Here is a 20,808-nt window from a genome sequence, read left to right as displayed (position 1 = left end):
GATCCTTAGACAGCATCTTCCAAACCCACGAGCACTTCCATCCAGAAGGACAAGGGCAGCAGATAAATGGGAACACCACCACCTCGAAGCCACTCACCATCCTGACTTGGAAATATATCGACGTTCCTTCACAGTTGCTGCGTCAAAATCCTGGAATTCCCTCCCTAACGGCATTGTAGGTCAACCTACAGCACATGGACTGCAGCGATTCAAGAAGGCAGCTCACCACCACCTTCTCAAGGGCAACTAGGGACGGACAAAAATTGCTGGCCAGCCAGCGATGCTCATGTCCCACGAATGAATATTTTAAAAAATCTATTTATCTTTGCCTTAAAAGCATTCAGAAAAGTAGCCTCAACTGCTTCACTGAGCAGGGAATCCCACAGATTCACAACTCTTTGGGCGGCATGGTGGCACAGTGGTTAGCAGTGCTGCCTCACAGCGCCAGGGACGCCAGGGACCTGGGTTCAATTCCAGCCTGGAGTCACTGTCTGTGTGGAGTCTGCACGTACTCCGTGTATCTGCATGGGTTTCCTCCGCTGGTTAGGTGCATTGGCCATGCTAAATTTTCCGTCAGTGTACCTGAACAGGTGCCGGAGTGTGGCGACTAGGGGATTTTCACAGTAACTTCATTGCACTGTTAATGTAAGCCTACTTGTGACACTAATAAATGAACTTTAAAAAAATGTTCTTCCTCAACTCAGTCCTAAATTTGCTCCCCCTTATTTTGAGGCTATGCCCCCTCGTTCTGGTTTCACCTGCCAGTAGAAAAATCTCCCTGCTTCTATCTTATCTATTCCCTTCATAATTTTATATGTTTCCAAAAATCTCACTCATTCTTCTGAATTCCAATGAGTATAGCCCAGTCTACTCTGTCTCTCTTCATAAGCCAACCCTCTCAACTCCAAAGTCAACCTCGTGAATCTCCTCTGCATCCCTCCAGTGCCAGTAAATCCTTTCTCAAGTAAGGAGACCAGAACTGTACACAGTACTCCAGGTGTGTCCTCACCAGCACCTTATACAGCTGCAACATAACCTCCCTGTTTTTAAGCTCCATCCTTCTAGCAATGAAGGACAAAATTCCATTTGCCTTCTTAATTACCTGCTGCACCTGCAAACCAACTTTTTGTGATTCATGTGCAAGGACACCTAGGTGCCTCTGCACAGCAGCATGCTGCAATTTTTTTACCATTTAAATATTAGTCCATTTTGATGTTATTCATTCCAAAATGGATATCCTTACATTTACCAACATTGTACTCCATCTGCCAGACCCTTGCCCACTCACTTAGACTATCTATATCCCTCTGCAGATTTTCAGTGTCCTCTGCACACTTTGCTCTACCATTCATCTTATTGTCATCTGCGAACTTTGACATATTACACTTGGTCCTTAACTCCAAATCATTTATGTAAATTGTAAACAATTGTGGTCCCAACACTGATCCCTGAGGCACACCACTAGTCACTGATCGCCAACCAGAAAAACACTCATTTACCCCCACTCTTTGTTTTCTGTTAGTTAACCAATCCTCTCTCCATGCTAATCCTGTAACGCCGTGCACCTTTATTTTATGCAGCAGCCTTTTGCGCAGCACCTTGTCAAATGCCTTCTGGAAATCCAGATACACCACATCCACCGGTTCCCCATTGTCCACCACACACGTAATGTTCTCAAAGAATTCCAGTAAATTAGTTAAACATGACCTGACTTTCATGAACACATGCTGCGTCTGCCCAATGGGACAATTTCTATCCAGATGTCTTGCTATTTCTTTCTTGATGATAGATTCAAGCATTTTCCCCACTGCAGAAGTTAAGCTAACTGGTCTATAATTATCCGCCTTTTGTCTACCTCCTTTTTCAAACAGAGCCATCCTATTTGCTGTTTTCCAATTTGCTGGAACTGCCCCAGCGAATTTTGGTAAATTACCACGAACACATTTGCTGTTTCCCCCTCCATTTCTTTTAGTTTCCTGGGATGCATTCCATCAGAGCCAGGAGACTACCTTTAGCCCCATTAGTTTGCCCAACACTGGCTCTTTAGTGATAATGGTCATTTCTAGGTCCTCACCTGCCATAACCTCCTTGTCATCAGTTTTTGGCATGTTATTTGTGTCTTCCACTGTGAAGACTGACACAAAATACCTGTTCAATGCCTCAGTCATTTCTCATTATTAAATCCCCCTTCTCGTCCTCTGAAGGACCAATGTTTACCATAGCCACTCTTTGTTTTATACATTTGTAGAAACATTTGCTATCTGTTTTTATATTCAGAGCAAGTTTGCTCTCATAATCTATTTTACTTTTCTCTTTAGCTTTTCTCGTGGCTTTCTGTTGACCTTTAAAGAATTCCCAATCCTCTAGGTTCCCACTAATCTTTGCCACTTTGTAGGCATTTTCTTTCAATTTGATGCCCTCCCTTATTTCCTCAGATATCCATGGCTGATTATCCATTTTCCTACAGTCCTTCCTTTTCACTAGTATATACTTTTGCTGAGCACTGTGAAAAATCGCTTTGAAAGTTCTCCACTGTTCCTCAATTGTCCCACCATAAGGTTTTTGCTCCCAGTCTACCTTAGCCAACTTCTGCCTCATCCCATTGTAGTCTCCTTTGTTTAAGGACATTGGCAGGACGGAAACATTTGGAGAGCAGGCAAAAGTTGATTGCTACAGTCTATAAATGTTGAAGTTGAGGCTTGATGTAACCCAAGGACTACTAATTCATTTCAGAGATAATTTCCCAAGTTGAGTTAAAGCTTTAAAGTTACAGGGGTTGTCCTGCTGAAAACAAAAGCAGTAAAATGTCTCCTCTCGTCTTTCTTGCTTTCATCAATTTTGCTGATGCTTTGCAGCATGGGTCCAGGTCCTTCACCAAGGTTCTCGATTAGTTTAACTGTCTCGTCATTTCAACATTTTTTGGGAGAGAAGCATGAGACGATGTTGATATTGGAATGTTGATCTTAAGTTCTAAATTTAATTGAAGCCTATTTCTAAAACTGAATGACAGTCTTATGCTGGTCCAGACTGCAGGACAGGAGGCTTGGGACTTCTGACTTGTAATGCTGACCAGCAAGGATTAGCTTGGCTATTTGTGCTATAGAAACGGCCAGCTCTAAACAGCAATCGATTAACAAAAGAGAATGTGAAGTGAATGCAGTCTTCCAGTTTAGTTTTATGATTATTGTCTGGCATTGATGTATATTCCAGGAGTAGATTAGAAGGTTTCATCAGGAAAACTCAGGCATCTGCCAGGTTGTTGCAAAATTTAAAACATAATGTAAAGGCTGAGATAAAAGATGAACTTGAGACCATATACTTATCATAGAATCATAGTATCTACAGTGCAGAAGGAGGCCATTCAGCCCATCAAGTCTGCACCGACCACAATCCCACCCAGGCCCTATCCCCATAACCTCATGCATTTTACCCCAGCAATTCCCCCTGACACTAAGGGGCAATTTAGCATGGCCAATCCACCTTTGGACTGTGGGAGGAAACCGGAGTACCCGGAGGAAACTCACACAAACACAGGGAGAATGTGCAAACTCCACACAGGCAGTCACCCAAGCCGGGAATCGAACCCGGGGCCCTTGCACTCTGAGGCAGCAGTGCGAACTATTGTGCCACCATGCTGCCCATTACCCGCATTATTTTTGAACATGGAGTTTATTTAAAATTATAATTCTACAGCAAAAGGTAACTACCATTTAAATTTGTGAACATTTACTATTAACTTTGGATTAACTTTGTAAGCACTTTACTTATTTTCACCCTACCTGGATGATGTATAAAGCCCGTCCAAATAATTTGGAGTTGCTGACTTTGAGGTCAATCATATAATTGTGGTAGACTTTCCCTTTCAAAACATGTGCACCTGTACTAATTGCATTCAGTATCCATTTTGTACTCAGTTCACGCTGAAACATCTGTGAAGAATAATGTAGTTGTTAACGATCATTACAACCCCTTAGCTATCACTAATATTCATGATAGTCTAAAATGGTTAGTTAGTGACAAATAGGTATTACCTGAATATAGCATCCTTCATAGTTGGACAACATTACTGGCCAAGTGACACTGATTGTAATGGAGAACAATTCCTCAAGATGTTTCTGGAAATTAATAGAAAAGAAAAAGAAACCTTAGAAAGCATGGGACAAGGAATGGTCACAAGTAAATTATACACAATCTACCAGCAATGGACTTGACCCTAAGCTTTTAAACGCCTAAGGGAAAGTGCTGCATAACCTCTCTCTGATTCTCTAAGATTTTACAATCTCGCTCAGGTGAGGCCTGTAAAATCCCGCCCGAGGCCAATGGAGAATTCCTTTCTGCGAGCCTCGCCCGCCCCAGAGGTGGTAAAATTCGCGTATCATCCATCCATCTCTAGCATTTGCTGCTCAAACCTCATCTGCATCTCTTCTCAGCAACAGAAAAAAACAGTTTATATTATTTCTCTGGGGGGGTGTGGGGGTTCCACCGCTCTCTTGCCAAAGTTGCAACATGTTTGGAAGAGCAACACTGAAACTAATTCCTTGTGATTTTAACCTGGAGGGATGTCCACTGTGAATTTTTTGCTTTGGGGCCAGTGGTAAAACAAATGTATATTCCTGGCTAAATGTACACCACAACCATTAAGGGGAGCCTTTATAACAATCCAAAACTAAAAGAAAAAATCAGTTATCGGGTAGCAAAGGGGTGTTCCACCTCTCAAACAATTACACAGAAATAGTTTTGTGATTGAATTGTAGGTTTCTTCAAAGACATATTCCTGTTGTTGTAACAGGCCTCTCTGATTTGATCCAGTCTTTGAAACCTCTAACATTACACCTTCTTCCACATCTTCCAACTTTGTGCTTTTCAGAATTTCCCCAAGCTGCCTCTTTCATCCCGTGATTGGAGGCAAAGTACTTGATCTCATTCTCTGTAAGTCCCTTTCTAAATTCCACTGTCTCTCTGCTTCTTCCTCTTCCATGGAAAATCTTCTCAAAGCCTATCTTTGTGAACAAGCTATGGTATATTACAGATGCCTCTCTTTTTCTTTTAGGGAATAATAGTTGGTTATGGTGAGTCTTCTCAGTGCAGCACACAACAAACTAGGGTGGATTTATTTTAGCTCAAGAAATTAAGGGCTGAAGAACATTGCAACAAACTTTTTGGAACTCCTAAAGATGATTTTGAGGAAGATTGAGAGGTTTGAAAGATTGCTCCACGTGCATGTGTGCAGTTCACTGAGTCAGCACAGTATGTAACTTAATGAAATAAAATGACACTGGAGGCAAATAGAATAAAGGGAAAGTGCTGCTTCTTAGATGACATTCTAATGGTATCAAAGCTAGAAAGCACAAGTGTTGCTTCATTGTACCAAATGCAACATACCTGAGTCACCAATGAGATGGTGAAGGTATCCATCCAATGCAGGAGAAGATTGAGGGGATTTTGAAAAGCAAGAGACCAGGAAACAAAGAAGAACATTCACAGGGATTGCTGTATATTATTCTGAGTTCAACCCTAACTTTAATAATACATTCCCTCCACTATACCAACAGCTCAAAGGTGGAATAGCTTGGAAGTGGTCTGTGGAGTTCCAGGAAGCATTTGAAGAACTGAAGGAAGCACAAACTAGTGATGTTGTTTTGACGCAATACGATCCCAAGAGACAATTGGTTTTAGCGTGTGATGCCTCACTACAAAGGTTAGGTGTGGTTTATTTCACATAATGGAAGATGGTGTGGAAACAAACTATAGCATATACTTCATATACTTCAACAAAGTTGGAACAATATTACTCACAAATTGTGAAAGAGGCATTGACGATCATATGTGTTTCTGCAAAGTTCCATAAATACTTCAGAAATGTACATAGTTTCTGAAGGCCTGTCTGTGTGATATTAAAGACCATGGCCAGGATTCTCCAGCCCTCCTGCTGTAAATGGAGATTTGACTGAGCGCCAAATTCTCCATTCTTGCTGGCAGTGGTGGTAGGGCGTAAGACAACAGAGAATTCCAGCTCATAGGTCAGCAGGTCATGCTGCTGCAGACATTTTGTTCTCTAACAATATAACCCCATACTATACAACCTTATGATTTAGTGTTTAAAAAATCTTCTAAGACAATTTTTAGGCCCTGAATTTCACTCTCTGGTTGGGAATGCAGAGACTGGACTTTTCCCTGCTCCACCGACCTGATCTGGGAAAAAGGTGCCCAGAAGGTTGGATTTCATTCTGGGATTAGAGGTTGGGCCTGCCACCTCCAGAATGAGTGGAGACGCTACCAGGAGGGCTGACTGGAAGGCCTGTCTCTGTGCTCTGGCACTTTGTTGAAATTATTTGAAAAACGATTTTTAAAAAAGCCTTCTAGCCCTCAGCCCTTCATGTCCCCATGCACTCCCCATGCTCCATTGATGCCAACCTATGCCATCTCATGCCCTCACCCATCCCATGGTCTCTCATAGTCCCTATGCCAACCCATGTCTCCCATTCACCCCCATGGGCCTTAATAGTACCTATGCCAACTTAGTGCCAACTCCTGCCAACCTATATTCCCCACCTTCATGCTAACTCACCTAGCATTCACCATGGGTTAACCTCAAGAGCTATGCTGACATAAAATAAAATTGTCTGTTGATCATGTGATTATTTAAAAAACACTCTAATTGATAAAAAAAAGTCAACATATTGAAATTCCTTCAACTAACTGCTTATGGAAATGAGAGTTCTTATATTCTGTAAACTCATAGAGATGTTAATCAAATTGCTCACTTAATACGTTATAAAACCCGTCCTGCAGCACAAATCCTATAATTTGGTAATTTTAAAATTAAACGCCCAGTAGAGTTCAATTGCTTGACAGCTTTGACAGATCCAATGAGCTTTGACAGTTTGAATAAGCTTTGACAGATCCAATGAGTTTTGACAGTTCTTTGATAACTTCAGAGTTCTTTGACAACTTGACAATTCTTTGACAGCTTTGACAGTTTTAATGAGCTTATGCACTTTTTATACCTAATCACGTCCACTTTAAACAATTTCAAAGGGCACCTGACTATCCTAAATGGGTCCTTTACTTCTCCTAAACGATTCCTTACCCCTTCCAAAGGTGTCCCAGGACCACATCCAAAAGGATAGCTTACCTATGTGAAAGGGTTACCTGGCTATCCAAATGAATTGACAAGGTGGTTGAATAAGCATGATGGGTCAAATGGCCCACTCCTGCTCCTAAGTTCCTATGTTCAGATCTGTTCAGGTCTGATCAGCATATTTTGGGTTCAGACATCTACCTCACCAAAATCACATGAGTGGAGTCAGCTGCTGATTCATATGAACAGCTGTCTTTGTGAGCCATAGATGTGCAATTTATAGCCCACCTCCATTTCCCATACAAAAATGACGGAGTCCGAGTTCAGGGTGGGCCTTCTGGACTTAGGCCTCTGTAGGCGGTAGTGGGCGGCACGGTAGCACAGTGGTTAGCACTGCTGCTTCACAGCGCCAGGGTCCTGGGTTCGATTCCCGGCTCGGGTCACTGTCTGTGTGGAGTTTGCACATTCTCCTCGTGTCTGCGTGGGTTTCCTCCGGGTGCTCCGGTTTCCTCCCACAGTCCAAAGATGTGCGGGTTAGGTTGATTGGCCAGGTTAAAAAAAAATTGCCCCTTAGAGTCCTGGGATGCGTAGGTTGGAGGGATTAGCGGGTAAAATATGTGGGGGTAGGGCCTGGGTGGGATTGTGGTTGGTGCAGACTCGATGGGCCGAATGGCCTCCTTCTGCACTGTAGGGTTTCTATGATTTCTATGATAGGCATCATCCACAAACAGCCCCTCGGTTCGTGTGAAAATTCGGACCTTAACTCACTTAGGCCTGATTGAATAGCAAATAAGAGGAGAGCAAGGCAAAGTGAAGATGTGTCATGATACACCAGGCTTGAACTTGGAGAATTCAATGCTGGTCAGAAGATCAGATGGTGAAAAACCACAGAGGTGATTAGGAGGTGTATGTGGTTAGAGTAATTGTAAAGAAACCATGGGTGGAATCTTTTGACTATTTCATCCCATTTGACGCTCAGCCAAATCTCCAAATCTCTTGCAGTGGGACCAGAGAATCCCACTGGCGTGAATGACCGGAAGTTCCACCCACTGTGTATTTCATATTTGGTGCAAATTAGAGAGAGACTCTATCAGTAACATGTAGATCATTTGCTTAAAAGAGGAAATCAGACAAAGGACATACCCTTGGACTGTGGGAGGAAACCGAAGCACCCGGAGGAAACCCATGCAGACACGGGGAGAATGTGCAAACTCCACACAGACAGTGACTCAAGCCAGAAATCGAACCTGGCCCCCTGGCGCTGTGAGGCAGCAGTGCTAACCACTGTGCCACAATGCCGCCCATGTGTGCCACCGTGCCACCCATGGTGGTGCATGATGTGTACACTTAACTACCAGTTTTTAACTCTGTCAGTTCATTCAGTGTAATAGTATTTTTAAATCAGTATGGTGAAGTAAGACTCAATGAGAACAGTAGAATCCACTTATTTTCAACCATGATGCAGTTAACAAACTTTGAAAAATGATTCTAATTTGTAATTTGCTTTCAGATAATGATGCAATGTATTTGGGGATGAAAGTCTACTGCAATTGTGTTGCAGCTTCTGAGGGCAGAAACAAGAGGACTGCAAACTATACTGGCGTTTGCATATGTTGAGTCTTAGCTGCAGTTTCTGCCTATCACTTAAAGGCCAGGGGTGCAGAAGGGTTGGGTCTGGGGTGGGAGTTAGTTTTTCCTGTGACCTTGATCTCTCAAAAGGCCTGGTAAAAGATTAGGGGCCCAGTTAACCTAGTGAAAATTGCCCACTACTCCTTAGGGGTCCATGATGCTTGGGCCTGTGTCATGGACCACTCCTCACCCTTCTACCCCAACCGCCCCCCGCCCCCCCCACCCTCCAAAGGTATTTATTTTATACAATGTGTGTATGTTTTTCCTGGTCCTTCTACTTAATGGAATAACAATCACCAGACTACATTGTATGAGATGGAGTGTGTTGGATTATGGTATAATTATCTAATGGTGTCATTTCCCCAATTATTAAAAAGAAGTAGACATCCAAGAAAGCAGGATTCCCTTCTTCTATATTTCCTCGAGGCACCGAACGTGGGTGCTTTCTGATATTTGATGTTAGTCACAGATACTTAGCGATATTTCTTCTTGATGTGAAGTGATTAGAGGGGGGGAGGGTTACATTTTGGCACCAAATTATTATTTCCTCTTCTGGCATCGATAGTGCCCTCAAGGTTACGGTAACAATATGCGAGTTGTGCAAGGTAATTTTTGTAAATATTTTTTAAGGTAAAGCAAATGTTTTAATCTTGGTTATTTGATTGCTCTGAATTATTTTTTGTTTGGTTTGTAGGGAGGCCCCAAATGAAGTGTTTGAGGCTGACCTTCACTGATTGCAACGCCTCAGTCAGAAGATAGGTTTTTAATTTCGCTAGGTTTTCAGTCAGGTCTGAACAATAGCTTACAAAATTACATGTGTCGGGGACAACATTTTTCTGGTAGTGGGATATGCATTACATCGACAAAGCACCATTGTATTTATAGATTAGTAACATGTGGCTACTTACTGGCACGTGCTGCCGTGCTGTTCCATGTGAGATTGCAAACAAGTTGTCTGTTGACATCTTAACCTGCTGTGCAATTTTCTCAATTTCTGAAACTTCACCGTCTTCAAAAGAACAAAAAATACAGGTTCTTGGAGCGTATGAGACGTATAACAATATCAACATTCTATTGTGAATAATTTCATTACAAACCTTCTAAAGTAAAGATGAAAACAATAGTGTCATTCCTGTGGATTGTGGGAAGCACATTCTTCAGAAAATCTTCATGTGAGATGGCAAATTCCGGTCCCTATTTTTTAAAAAAAGTATTTATAACATTTGATTAGAAATTGTGGGAAAAATCAGGTAAAACAAAACATTCATGTAAAATTCTTATCAGTGGCACTTTGGAGATTTATGGGGCGTTAGAAGGAAATTGGCCTTTTGATAGGTTGATATGGATAAGGTAACGTAATGGTTGTGTTATGACCAAGAGTCCACAGACCTGGGGTGGGAGCTTCCAGCTGAGTCCATCTTCAGGATCGCCTGGTCATGCCAAAAGTCAATGGACTTCTGGCTGGGCTGCCGAATTTCCCACAGCGGGTGCCATCCCTAGACTAATGATTCAGGGAAATGTGTGACAATGATACCAGAGCAGCTGGGGAATTTAAATTCAGTTACTTACTTGGATAAGTCTGAAATAAAAACAGCTACTTTCAGTAATGCTGACGATAAAGCTACTGGATTGTCATCTTTTTCACTAATGTCCTTCAGAGAAGGAAATCAGTTCTCCTAAATTGATCTGTCTGACATGTGACTTCAGAACTGCTATGTCGGAAATGCCCTAACAAGCCACTGAATCATATCAAAACTGCAACAAAATTCTTCGATAAGAACAAACCAGGTGGGCCATGCTAGATCCGATCAAGATACTTTAATCAGATACAGTAAAAGGCGCAGCCATTCCAGTCTAACATCTCGGGACTTGTGCCAAAATTGGCACCACTGTCCTGCAGGTGAGCAACAGACTGACAGTCATATTCACTTAGATGTCAATACAGACTCCACCATCACCGTCCTTGGATATAACCTGACTCACTGTTTCATGGCATCTGATCAAACATTGATGTGGAAACCTTTTGCTGATTGAATCATAGAATCCCTACAGTGCAGAAGGAGGCCATTCGACCCATCGAGTCTGCACCAACCACAATCCCACTCAGGCCTTATCCCCGTAACCTCAAACATTTACCTTAGCTAGTCCCCCTGACATTAAGGGGCAATTTAGCATAGCCAATCCACCTAACGTGCACATCTTTGGACCGTGGGAGAAAACAGGAGCACTTGGAGGAAACCCACGCAGACACAGGGAGAACGTGCAGAATCCGTACAGGCAGTCACCCAAGCCAGGAATTGAACACTGCTGTGAGGCAGCAGTGCTAACCACTGTGCTACCGTGCCGCCCATTGCTCCCCGCTCATCTGTGGAAACAGTACTCCTCCAAATCACACAGCATCCTCACTTGGAAACATGTCGCCTGTCGTTGCTGTGTCAAAATCCTGGAGCTCCCGAGCTGATAGTGCTATTGTTCACACAAGGACTGCAGCAGTTCGAGAAGGTGGCTCACCACCACATTCTCAAGGGCAATTAGAGATTGGCAATAAACGTTGGCCTTGCCAGCAATGCTCACATCCCATGAAAGAATGGAAAATGTGGAAAATGCAAGTTTAATGCTCATGCTTTTATTTTTACATCTTTTGCCCATACATAATTTTCCAGGATTGGATCTGAGCCAGGCGCGGCAAGGTCAAAAAATCATCCCCACTATGTTGCTTATATTCTTAAAAGTAATTTGTATTCATCATATCATGGTACAAGAATAATTTAATACTACCAATTATGTAAATAATTCTCTAATAGACTAAATATTAATGCTTTTAAAATCTGGTCATCAAAATATAACGTGATAGATTTTAACTTTCCAATGAACAACCAGTGGAATGCGTTGGTTCCCTGCCTTAAATGGACATCCTGACTGGAACCTGGTTCAGACTGATACAACATTGGATGGCTGAGAGTGCCTGGCTGATAGTAAAGTACTTCATTTGAGTGAAGTAAGTCTTGGGAAGGTGTGGGGGGGACGGGGAACGGGGGGGGGGGGACGTTGCAATTACCGAGGGTGAGAGTGGGGGTAAGGTTGGTATGACAGCAGACCGGATTATGTTTGAGGGATCAGGAGGAACAATTCTGTTCATCCCACTCCCACAAAAATAATTTAAAATGTAACTTTCCAGATCATCATGTGACTGTAGCATTGGTACATCTGGTTGGAGCATTTACAGCAGGCACGTAGTTACATTAAGTCCTAAACTGGCAGTTCGGTGCTTAGGTACATCAAAAGGTTGGAATTTGCATATGAAAATAATCTACTGCTGAATTCCTTCAAAAATGCCCATGGGGGGAATATCGATGAGAAGCGCAGGGAGTCCACTGACCTATTTAGAGGTTGTTCCCACCTCCTAAAGTCAATTTGACCAACTTAAAATAGGCCCTATTGGCTCTTCAATCGGAATATGCTCCATTGACTTAAACCACTTACCAGTGTTGACATATCACCATCATTGTTTGCCATTTCTTTATTGTTTATAAAACCACGAATATGACTGAAATCTGCAATAAAAATGGGACAGAAATACTTAGCGATGAAAAGGTTTTCAATTATTGACCTGTGAAAAATGATATTTTACTTTCTAAAGTATAGCATCATACAACAGAGAAGGAAAATCATCTGGTCCCGCTGAATGCAATGGACTTTTGAATGGTCCGCCATTGTATTTTCCAGCCCTGCCCCTCCTGTGATGGGGCTGGAAAATTTCACCCAACATAATTATTCAAGATTAGATCAGATAGATGGGTGAAGGAAAGGGATATGGGAACATGGCAGGTAAACTTACTTCTGATTATTTTAAGGAATGACGTTGAAGCAGCTATCTATCCCAGAGGGGCAAAAGTGACTGCTTATGACTCAAAGACTAATATCTCAGGAGTCCGGTCTTTACTATCATTCTGGATAATAAATCTCTTGAGCAAGTAGTGGAGACAGTTCCTTCATGTGTTAAAGAGGGCAGATAAATTAGAGGAATCCAAGAGCCACGTTAGCAATACCATGAAGATACCAATATGGCAGGACATGAAGAACACTTTGGCGAGTGTGGAAATCCAGGAGATATTTACAGGATCAAGACATCAAGAGTCATTGCTGCTTTCGGAGTGGCAGCATCAACTTCCATGGAAGCCTTGAAGATCTTAGCTTGGAGTTTTGGAACTGAATTGGAACAATATGGCCTGTTTTCTCATAGACCAAAAAGAGCCCATGATCAGCACTAGTGGTCTGTGAAAGATGGTAAGAGTTTTAACAACACCAGGTTAAGGTCCAACAGGTTTATTTGGTAGCAAATGCCATTAGCTTTCGGAGCGCTGCTCCTTCGTCAGATGGAGTGGAAATACCAGCGCTCCGAAAGCTAATGGCATTTGCTACCAAATAAACCTGTTGGACTTTAACCTGGTGGTGTTAAAACTCTTACTGTGTTTACCCCAGTCCAACGCTGGCATCTCCACACTGTGAAAGATGGCCACAGAATTCACTATTTCTATGATAATGCGAATGTGACTGCATTAGCAAAGGAGAAAGCTTCTGTACTGTGTCTGGTAGACACATATGATGCACAAGCAATACAATTCCGGAAGTATACTCTGTAAGGATATCATCGACACTGAGGTAAATGTTTCCAAAATCTTAGAGTGCTCTTTTGGTATAATACCAGTCATAAACCTGAGAAGATCTTGACACTTCAGTAGCACGATATGGAAGCAAGAGGTCAGTGTCACATACAAAAATTGTATTTGGTAAGATGAGAAACAGCCTGTGTTAAGAATGTAATAGTATGGGGATTAGTAATAGAGCCTAATAAATACACAACATGAAAGATAACGTGAATATTTTGCAATGTAGTGTGTTTCTATATTATTTCAATGAAAATCTTTTGTTATGTTTCTTATGTTGTGGTTCACTTTTGCAAGTGTCTTCTCCTTAAAGAAAATGAGTGGTATTTAGTTATCTGAGAACAAGGTAAGGATTAGTCAATGCATTTTGTGTTCTAAAGATGGATGCAGTCTTTTTACTGAAAAGAGTAGATTATCTGCATGACGCCATGTGCTGCTGGGATATTTCATACCTCCGCCTTTCACATGGGCATCTTTATCATGGCCAGGTATGCAATGTTTCCATCTTCTTCATCTTACTCTATGTAAATGGAAGCCTCTTTCTGTTTTAAAGGCAAATGGATGAAGGATGTAGGAAGCCATTTGAAATCATATGTATGCTGCACTGTGGCTTTTAAGGGGCGTCTTGACAAGTACATGAATGAGATGGGAATAGAGGGATATGGTCCCCGGAAGAGTAGGGGGTTTTAGTTAAGTCGGGCAGCACGGTCGGTGCAGGCTTGGAGGGCCAAAGGGCTTGTTCCTGTGCTGTAATTTTCTTTGTTCTTTGTTCTGTGGGGCACCACCTAATCTATCCATTCAACAGATTGTGAATTGTGAATATCAAAGGCTTGCTCAACTGTTATTTGTGGAATATTTTGCTTCATTGCATCCTTTTTCAGTCTCTGTCCTTGTATGACAGAAAAGAGTAATCAGTCATGAAGCAGGTACCAGTGGTCTCTCCTTGAGCGATCCTGACATTGCATTCTTGCTGAGCAGTACAGCTATCCTCTACTGCCTGAGAGTAAAAGAATCATGGCTGCTCCTTAGTAGCATAAATTGACATATAGAATGAAACGGCTGGCATCAATCATTATCTGTACATTAAGTAAATGAAATCCATTCCTGTTGATAAATGTGATAATGCTTTCAGCAGTGGGTGGCATGAATTGCAGTCTGTACTTGGGAAATCTAGCTACTAAGTTTTGATAGTCTCGCTTTCTGTCTGGCTGCATTGCTAGATCCATGAACTGAAGGCATGACTGAATAGGCCATCCATCAGATATGCAGTGTACTGATGTACTGCTTTTCCCTAATGTGAGTAATCTTACAAGAGGTTGCTTAAAATATCCAAATACATGAAAATTTAGTATTGTCACTTTCACAATGCTGACATTTGACCCCAATGGAAAGAAGCTGCAGGCCAGGTTCAAACAGCTGGCATATCTTAGTTGCTGTATCTTCAGTCTTTGCGGACACTGCCTGTAAATGAATCCAGAGAGGTTCTCCTTGACTTGTTGGCCTTGTGGGATAGATACTTAAATGCCAGGTATTGTCTGCATGCATGATGTTGCAATTTCTGGACTTCGAGCCTCTCTTCCTGCATGATTTAATCATCTTCCTTCTCACAGCACTGGAACAACGGAATTCCAACAAGCAACTTTGTGATTTCATTCAAAAAGATTCTCCTCTGCTGATTATAGTTTTTTTTCCAATACAGTTTTATCAGCTTTTATATTTTGGAAGTCATTTCCAGCCAAAACAGCAAAGCAGGATTGCTACCCTGGACTTCCTGACTATCTCTGGGACATTTTATTGGACTCACTACAGCCACTTTTTTTGTTAACACATATGGTAAATTGATTGACAGTTGGGAAAATTTTGAGTATGACCAAAACCGTGTCCCTCACGTCATCCATACGTGTCTGGGTAGATTGTTAGTGAGCAGCTCAGGCTCAATCCAGCTTAAACTCTTGTTGGAAATTAAGTTTTGCTGTGATGCTTTTCCCAATCATGTTTAAAAACTCCAATTTCAACGAGAAGATTCTCTTCAGTGCAAGTATTTAATCAAGCACAACTTATTGGCCTACTGATGTCATTAGTCTTACGGCACGGTGGCATAGTGGTTAGCACTGCTGCCTCCCAATGCCAAGGGTCCAGGTTCAATTCTGACCTTGGGTCACTGTCTGTGTGGAGTTTGCACATTCTCCCCGTGTCTGCGCGGGTTTCATACGGGTGCTCTGGTTTCCTCCCACAGTCCAAAGATGTGCGGGTAAGGTTGACTAAATTGACCCTAATGTCAGGGGATTAGCAGGGTAAATATGTGGGGTTACGGGGATAGGGCCTGGGTGAGATTGTGATCGGTGCAGGCTCGATGGGCCGAATGGCCTCCTTATGCACTGTAGGGATTCAGTGATTCTAAATGAACAATGAGAAATATTTCTGGGAAATGTGGAAGACAAAGGACCATGTAACTACAACATTTAGAGATATTGGGAAAATTTATATTTAGTTTGTCTTTCTTGAATTACAATAATGTTTCATTCACTTTAATACCATTGTAAGTTATGCACAGGACCTTTTGCAAATTGAACATTAGATGTGTTCAAATATTTTGCACATGAAGAACTATCAAACAATTATCTTCATTTTTGATATAGGGCTAATCTTAACATAGAAAGGAATCAACAAATACACAATAAAGCGATTGCTGGAAGTGACATGAATTTGTATGTTGGGACCCATTTTCTATTCCATTCAAAAGGAATATGTTCAAGCCTGGTGCCTTTTTTGAATTACCCGAACATATGAGGAACCTATAGTTGCCCATTGCTTTCTCCATTGCAATGCCTCAGCCAATAAGAGTTGACATGCCAACCATCAAGACTCTTTTCTCCTGTAGTGTAAATTGTGATCATTTGAAATGTGGCATTCTTGCATTTGTTCTGATGAGTGCTAGATGACAAGCTTTGGCAACATGTCTCTCTTTCAGCAATCATAGAGATTGTTTTGGATTTCATTGCAAATCATGCAGTGACTGCTGCACTACAAATTTGCCAGTACAGCACTGTTGTAACTGAATTCAGGTTACATGAGCCTAACTTAAGACTTCCTAACATGACAAAACTGCCACTTTATTGGCTTGCTGTTTGATGTACTAAGAAAACTTTTAGCGAGCTTAAGGGCCGCATGATGGTACAGTGGTTAGCACTGCTGTCTCACAGCTCAATTTTGGGTTCAATTTCGGCCTTGGGTGTCTATCTGTGTGGAGTTTGCACATTCTCCCCATGTCTGCGTGGGTTTTCTCTGGGTGTTCTGGTTCCTCCTACAGTCCAAATTTGTGCTAATTAGGCCTTGCTAAATTGCCCCTTAGTGTCCCAAGATGTGTAGGGTAGAGGGATTAGCCATGGGACATGTGTGGTACTACATAGGGTGGGGGAGAGGGTTACACTGACAGTTACTCTGTCAAAGAGTTGGTGCAGACTCAATGGGCTGAATGGCCTCTTCTGCACTGTAGGAATTCTATGATTCTATGATATATTAACCCTGCACTACAACTTTGATGTATCACAATTTCTACTGAAATGCACCTCAGTTATGTTTGTATTTGAACAGAGAAACCATACAAAGTCCATCTTTCATGAGAGCATGCTTTTTCTAAGGCCCAAAAGGTAATCTAACAGAGGAAGGTAATAATTTAAAATATGCTGCTACATCTTCCAACACTGTTGTTTTTTCTTTTAATAATGCTTACATTATTGAACAGTAGAACTCCATTTACCTGCTCCAAATGTTGGTACACATTCACTTGCATCAATGATTCCCATAATTCCAAGTGTCTTCCATCCAATGTAGTATATATGGCCATTCTGTTGTAAGCTTTAAAAATGATGAAGAAATGGCATGTATCATATAAAATCAGTTTGCTGTAATTACTGAATTGAATTTACTCTAGAACAGTGAGGACTCCTGCAAATATTGACCCACTCTGAGATATTTTCTGTCCTAACCCCCGAAAGTTAGAGCCAGCTGCCCAATGTGAGCAAGTGCAATCAGTGGGGAACAAGTTTGTTTTTAGTGTATCGCAATCAATTAGTATTCATATTTGCCAGTACAGCATTAATATCTTGGGTGGCACGGTGGCACAGTGGTTAGCACTACTGCCTCACAGCACCAGGGACCTGGGTTTGATTCCCAGCATGGGTCACTGTCTGTCTGGAGATTGCATGTTCTCCCCGTGTCTGCATGGGTTTCCTCCGGGTGCTCCGGTTTCCTCCCACAGTCCAAAGATATGCGAGTTAGGTTGATTGGCCATGCTAAATTGCCCTTTAGTGTCAGGCAGACTAGCTCGGGTGAATACATAGGGTTATGGGGATAGGGTCTGGGTGGGATTGTGGTCAGTGCAGACTCGATGGGCCAAATGGCCTCCTTCTGCACTGTAGGATTCTATGGTTCAGTCAACAAATACAGAAATATTCAGAGGTTTTACATATGGACAGGAATCTGACATCCTGGGGTACATAAGAGTCAAGAGGCTTTTGATCAATTCTTAGCTTAAAGAATGAGAATGCATGTACTCATGTTGATGAGGCACTTTTACATTCTAGAGGATCTCCCAAAATCTTTTTATAACAAACCAGGTGTTCTTAAGATTTAGTCACTCTCATATGAACAAATGCAACAACTAATATTGCACATTTCAAAGTCTCACAATCAGCAAAGTAATGAATAGGCAGATAACGTGTTTTTGATGATGTTAGTCAAGAGAGGTTTGTTGGCTCACAAACTTGGAAAAGTCCTGCACTTTTTTGGGAAGTGTTATGAGCTTTTTTGCAACCATCTGAGCAGGCAGATGGTGCTTTGGTTTAATTTTCATCTGAGAGGGAAGTGTTGCATTATTGCCACCTCTGCTAGTGCAGTGAGTCCTCACTACTGCAGTGAAACAGCTTGGTAGTTGATAATATATTGACTCAAGAAAATAACAGAAGGAATGAATTTTGACAAAGTTCTCCCTCCCATCCACCATAACTTCAGGGTAAAAGCTGCAAAATTCTTGGAAGAATGGATTTCCCCCCCATTTAAGTCCAATCCTTATGTTCTGTGCCATCTTAAAATACACAACAGACAAAACATGATTGAAGCTGTTGAGAATGTTTATTACATCCTGATTCTGTCTGGTTGTTGAAAGTAGCATTAGTGGCATGGAACAACCAATCTCCAATTCAAAGCATTTAATGGTCAGTCAACTTTCACCGTAACTATTCATAAATCTTAAAAATATTGTCCTCATCCAGAAATGTTTTGGCAAACTGTATCTTTGGTTTGACAAGGCCAAAAAGCCAGAACAACTATGCATTATTTTTATTTCAACTTAATCACATACAAAATGGCATGATAATGTGTTCCCACATGATTTGTAAAGAACGCAAAAATGTTGGTCAGATATTCTATAAAATATGATCTTTGGCGAGACCAAACACTGGTGTGTTATTTGTAATGTTGAATACCTCCATTCAACCTTCTAGCGTGACATTGGTCACTTTTGATTTCTTGCCATTTTAATTCTCTTCCACTCCTCTGATCTCGCTATCCTTAGCCTCCAAAGAGTGGGGTAGTGGTAATGTTACTGGTCTAGTAATCCAGTTGCCCTGGGGACATGGGTTCAACTCCCACCATAGCAGCTGGTGGAATTTAAATTCAATCAATAAAATCTGGAATTGAAAACAAGTTTCAACAACAGTGACCATGACAGCAATCACTATAGTTTGTAAAAGCCCCATCTGGTTCACGAATGTCCTATGCGATTTTTACCTGGTCTGGTCTACATGTGACTCCAGACCCACAGCAATGTGATTGATTCTGAAATGGCCTAGCAAGCCACTCAGTTCAAAGCTGATTAAGGATGCGCAACAAATGCTGGCCTTGGCATTAATGCTTGCATCCCGTTAAAAAAAATAAAAATAAAAAAATCTTTCCAATGAAACTCTACAGAAGCTTGAGGAAAAACAGGGGTTCAGGCACAATTGGCGGAATGGCTTCCCTCTGTGCTGTAAGTGTTCCTATCTTACTATGTCACCTCATCTTTAGATTCAGCACTTCACAGTCTTCTAGACTCAACACTGGTTCAAGAAGTTCAGGTCATAACTACTGCTCCCGTTCATTACACAGCAGTCGTTGCTGATGATTCTGTCATTTCCATTTACAACTCACCTGGAACCATTTCTTGTTTCTTTACTTGTCTCATTACTACCACATTTTGCATCATCCCCTTTTTCAATTTAATTTTTTCTGCCTTCCACCCTATTACAGACTTCCCTTTGGTTTTCTCTTCCACCCACTAACCCGCTGCCCCCCCCCCCCCCCCCCCCACCCCCCCTCATACCACCCACTATGCCTGCCTCTATACTTGCTTAAAGCCTTTTGCAAGCTAATCGTTTCCAACACAGACAAAATATTGTCAATCTAAAACATTTACCCTGTTTCTCACTCCACAGACGCCAGACCTGCTGAGTATTTCCAGTATTTTATGATTACGAAACCTGAGACTTTGATAAGTCACACTTTCGACTAGTTTCTGGTAAGGATTGCAGCCACTGTCAGTAATCGGTGTTGGATAGCCACACCTCCAGTGATGGCTGACTGGAGAGAAATAGTGAGCTAGTTGTTGAATGTCAAAGTAAATTCATAATCATTACAATTTTATTATTATAATTCCCTACTGCAACATAATACATCATAAAGTAGTGATCAATGGCAGCATAGTTAGGTACATTGGCCATGCTAAACTCTCCCTCAGTGCACCCAAACAGGCACAGGAGTGTGGCGTCTAGGGAATTTTCACAGTAACTTCATTGCAGCATTAATGTAAGCCTACTTGTGACACTAATAAATAAACTAAAGTAGACTCCAATTTTTTTTAATCTTGAAAAAATAAAGTTACCAAAATAAAGTCACCATTTTAGATTAAGCAAAAACCGCCACACTTTAAATAAAAAGTATTGAAAAGTGAAAGAAAAACACAGCATGAGTTTGTGGCACTTGCACTCTTCTTAGGCTATTGGCAATACAGGCAGGCTCTGTTCTGAAAGTTAAGATCAGAAATACATCTCACAACAGCCACTGGGTGGCAGGCAATACTTTTCAATTCAGAGAGTTCATTCATTTCTGTGATACAGCATCCCTTATTAGTGGTAAGAATCACCCATGAATCAGATTGGCAGTATCCCATTGTTGATGTAACTTGGTCAATCTAACATTTGGTTAAGTGGCACAGTCCTCGATATGTCTTCCCTGCAGACTGAAACACGGAAAGCTTAATAACAAAAAATATTGACTGGATTAAACCAGAGGTATCATTTGTTCAATAGTATCCTTTAGTGCTTATTCAAGTCTGCCTTACAAGCGTGATCACTGCGACTGGTCACGATTATTGTTCTCTGAATCTACTGCAAT

General features: G+C 41.6%; 2 protein-coding genes across 2 annotated transcripts in view; one reads left to right on the top strand and one right to left on the bottom strand.

Annotated features, from left to right (window-relative positions):
* The window catches only part of gckr (glucokinase (hexokinase 4) regulator), a 72,351-nt gene that overhangs the window by 8,560 nt on the left and 42,983 nt on the right, over positions 1-20,808 (bottom strand). The window contains exons 12-17 of the mRNA XM_078212944.1: positions 17,138-17,235; positions 12,194-12,264; positions 9,808-9,904; positions 9,619-9,719; positions 4,032-4,115; positions 3,780-3,929 (exon numbers count right to left, since the gene is read on the bottom strand). Of these exons, the coding sequence (XP_078069070.1) occupies positions 3,780-3,929; positions 4,032-4,115; positions 9,619-9,719; positions 9,808-9,904; positions 12,194-12,264; positions 17,138-17,235 (601 nt within the window). The remainder of the gene's footprint in view (positions 1-3,779; positions 3,930-4,031; positions 4,116-9,618; positions 9,720-9,807; positions 9,905-12,193; positions 12,265-17,137; positions 17,236-20,808) is intronic.
* LOC144493660 (cerebral cavernous malformations protein 2 homolog) overlaps positions 1-20,808 on the top strand; it is a 440,921-nt gene that overhangs the window by 391,613 nt on the left and 28,500 nt on the right. The gene's annotated exons all lie outside the window — the stretch shown is intronic.

This window comes from Mustelus asterias, chromosome 5, assembly GCF_964213995.1.
Source record: "Mustelus asterias chromosome 5, sMusAst1.hap1.1, whole genome shotgun sequence".
In the NCBI taxonomy this organism is placed as follows: Eukaryota; Metazoa; Chordata; class Chondrichthyes; order Carcharhiniformes; family Triakidae; genus Mustelus; species Mustelus asterias.
Note: the sequence above shows the minus strand (reverse complement) of the source record. Positions and strands in the feature narration are given on the sequence as shown.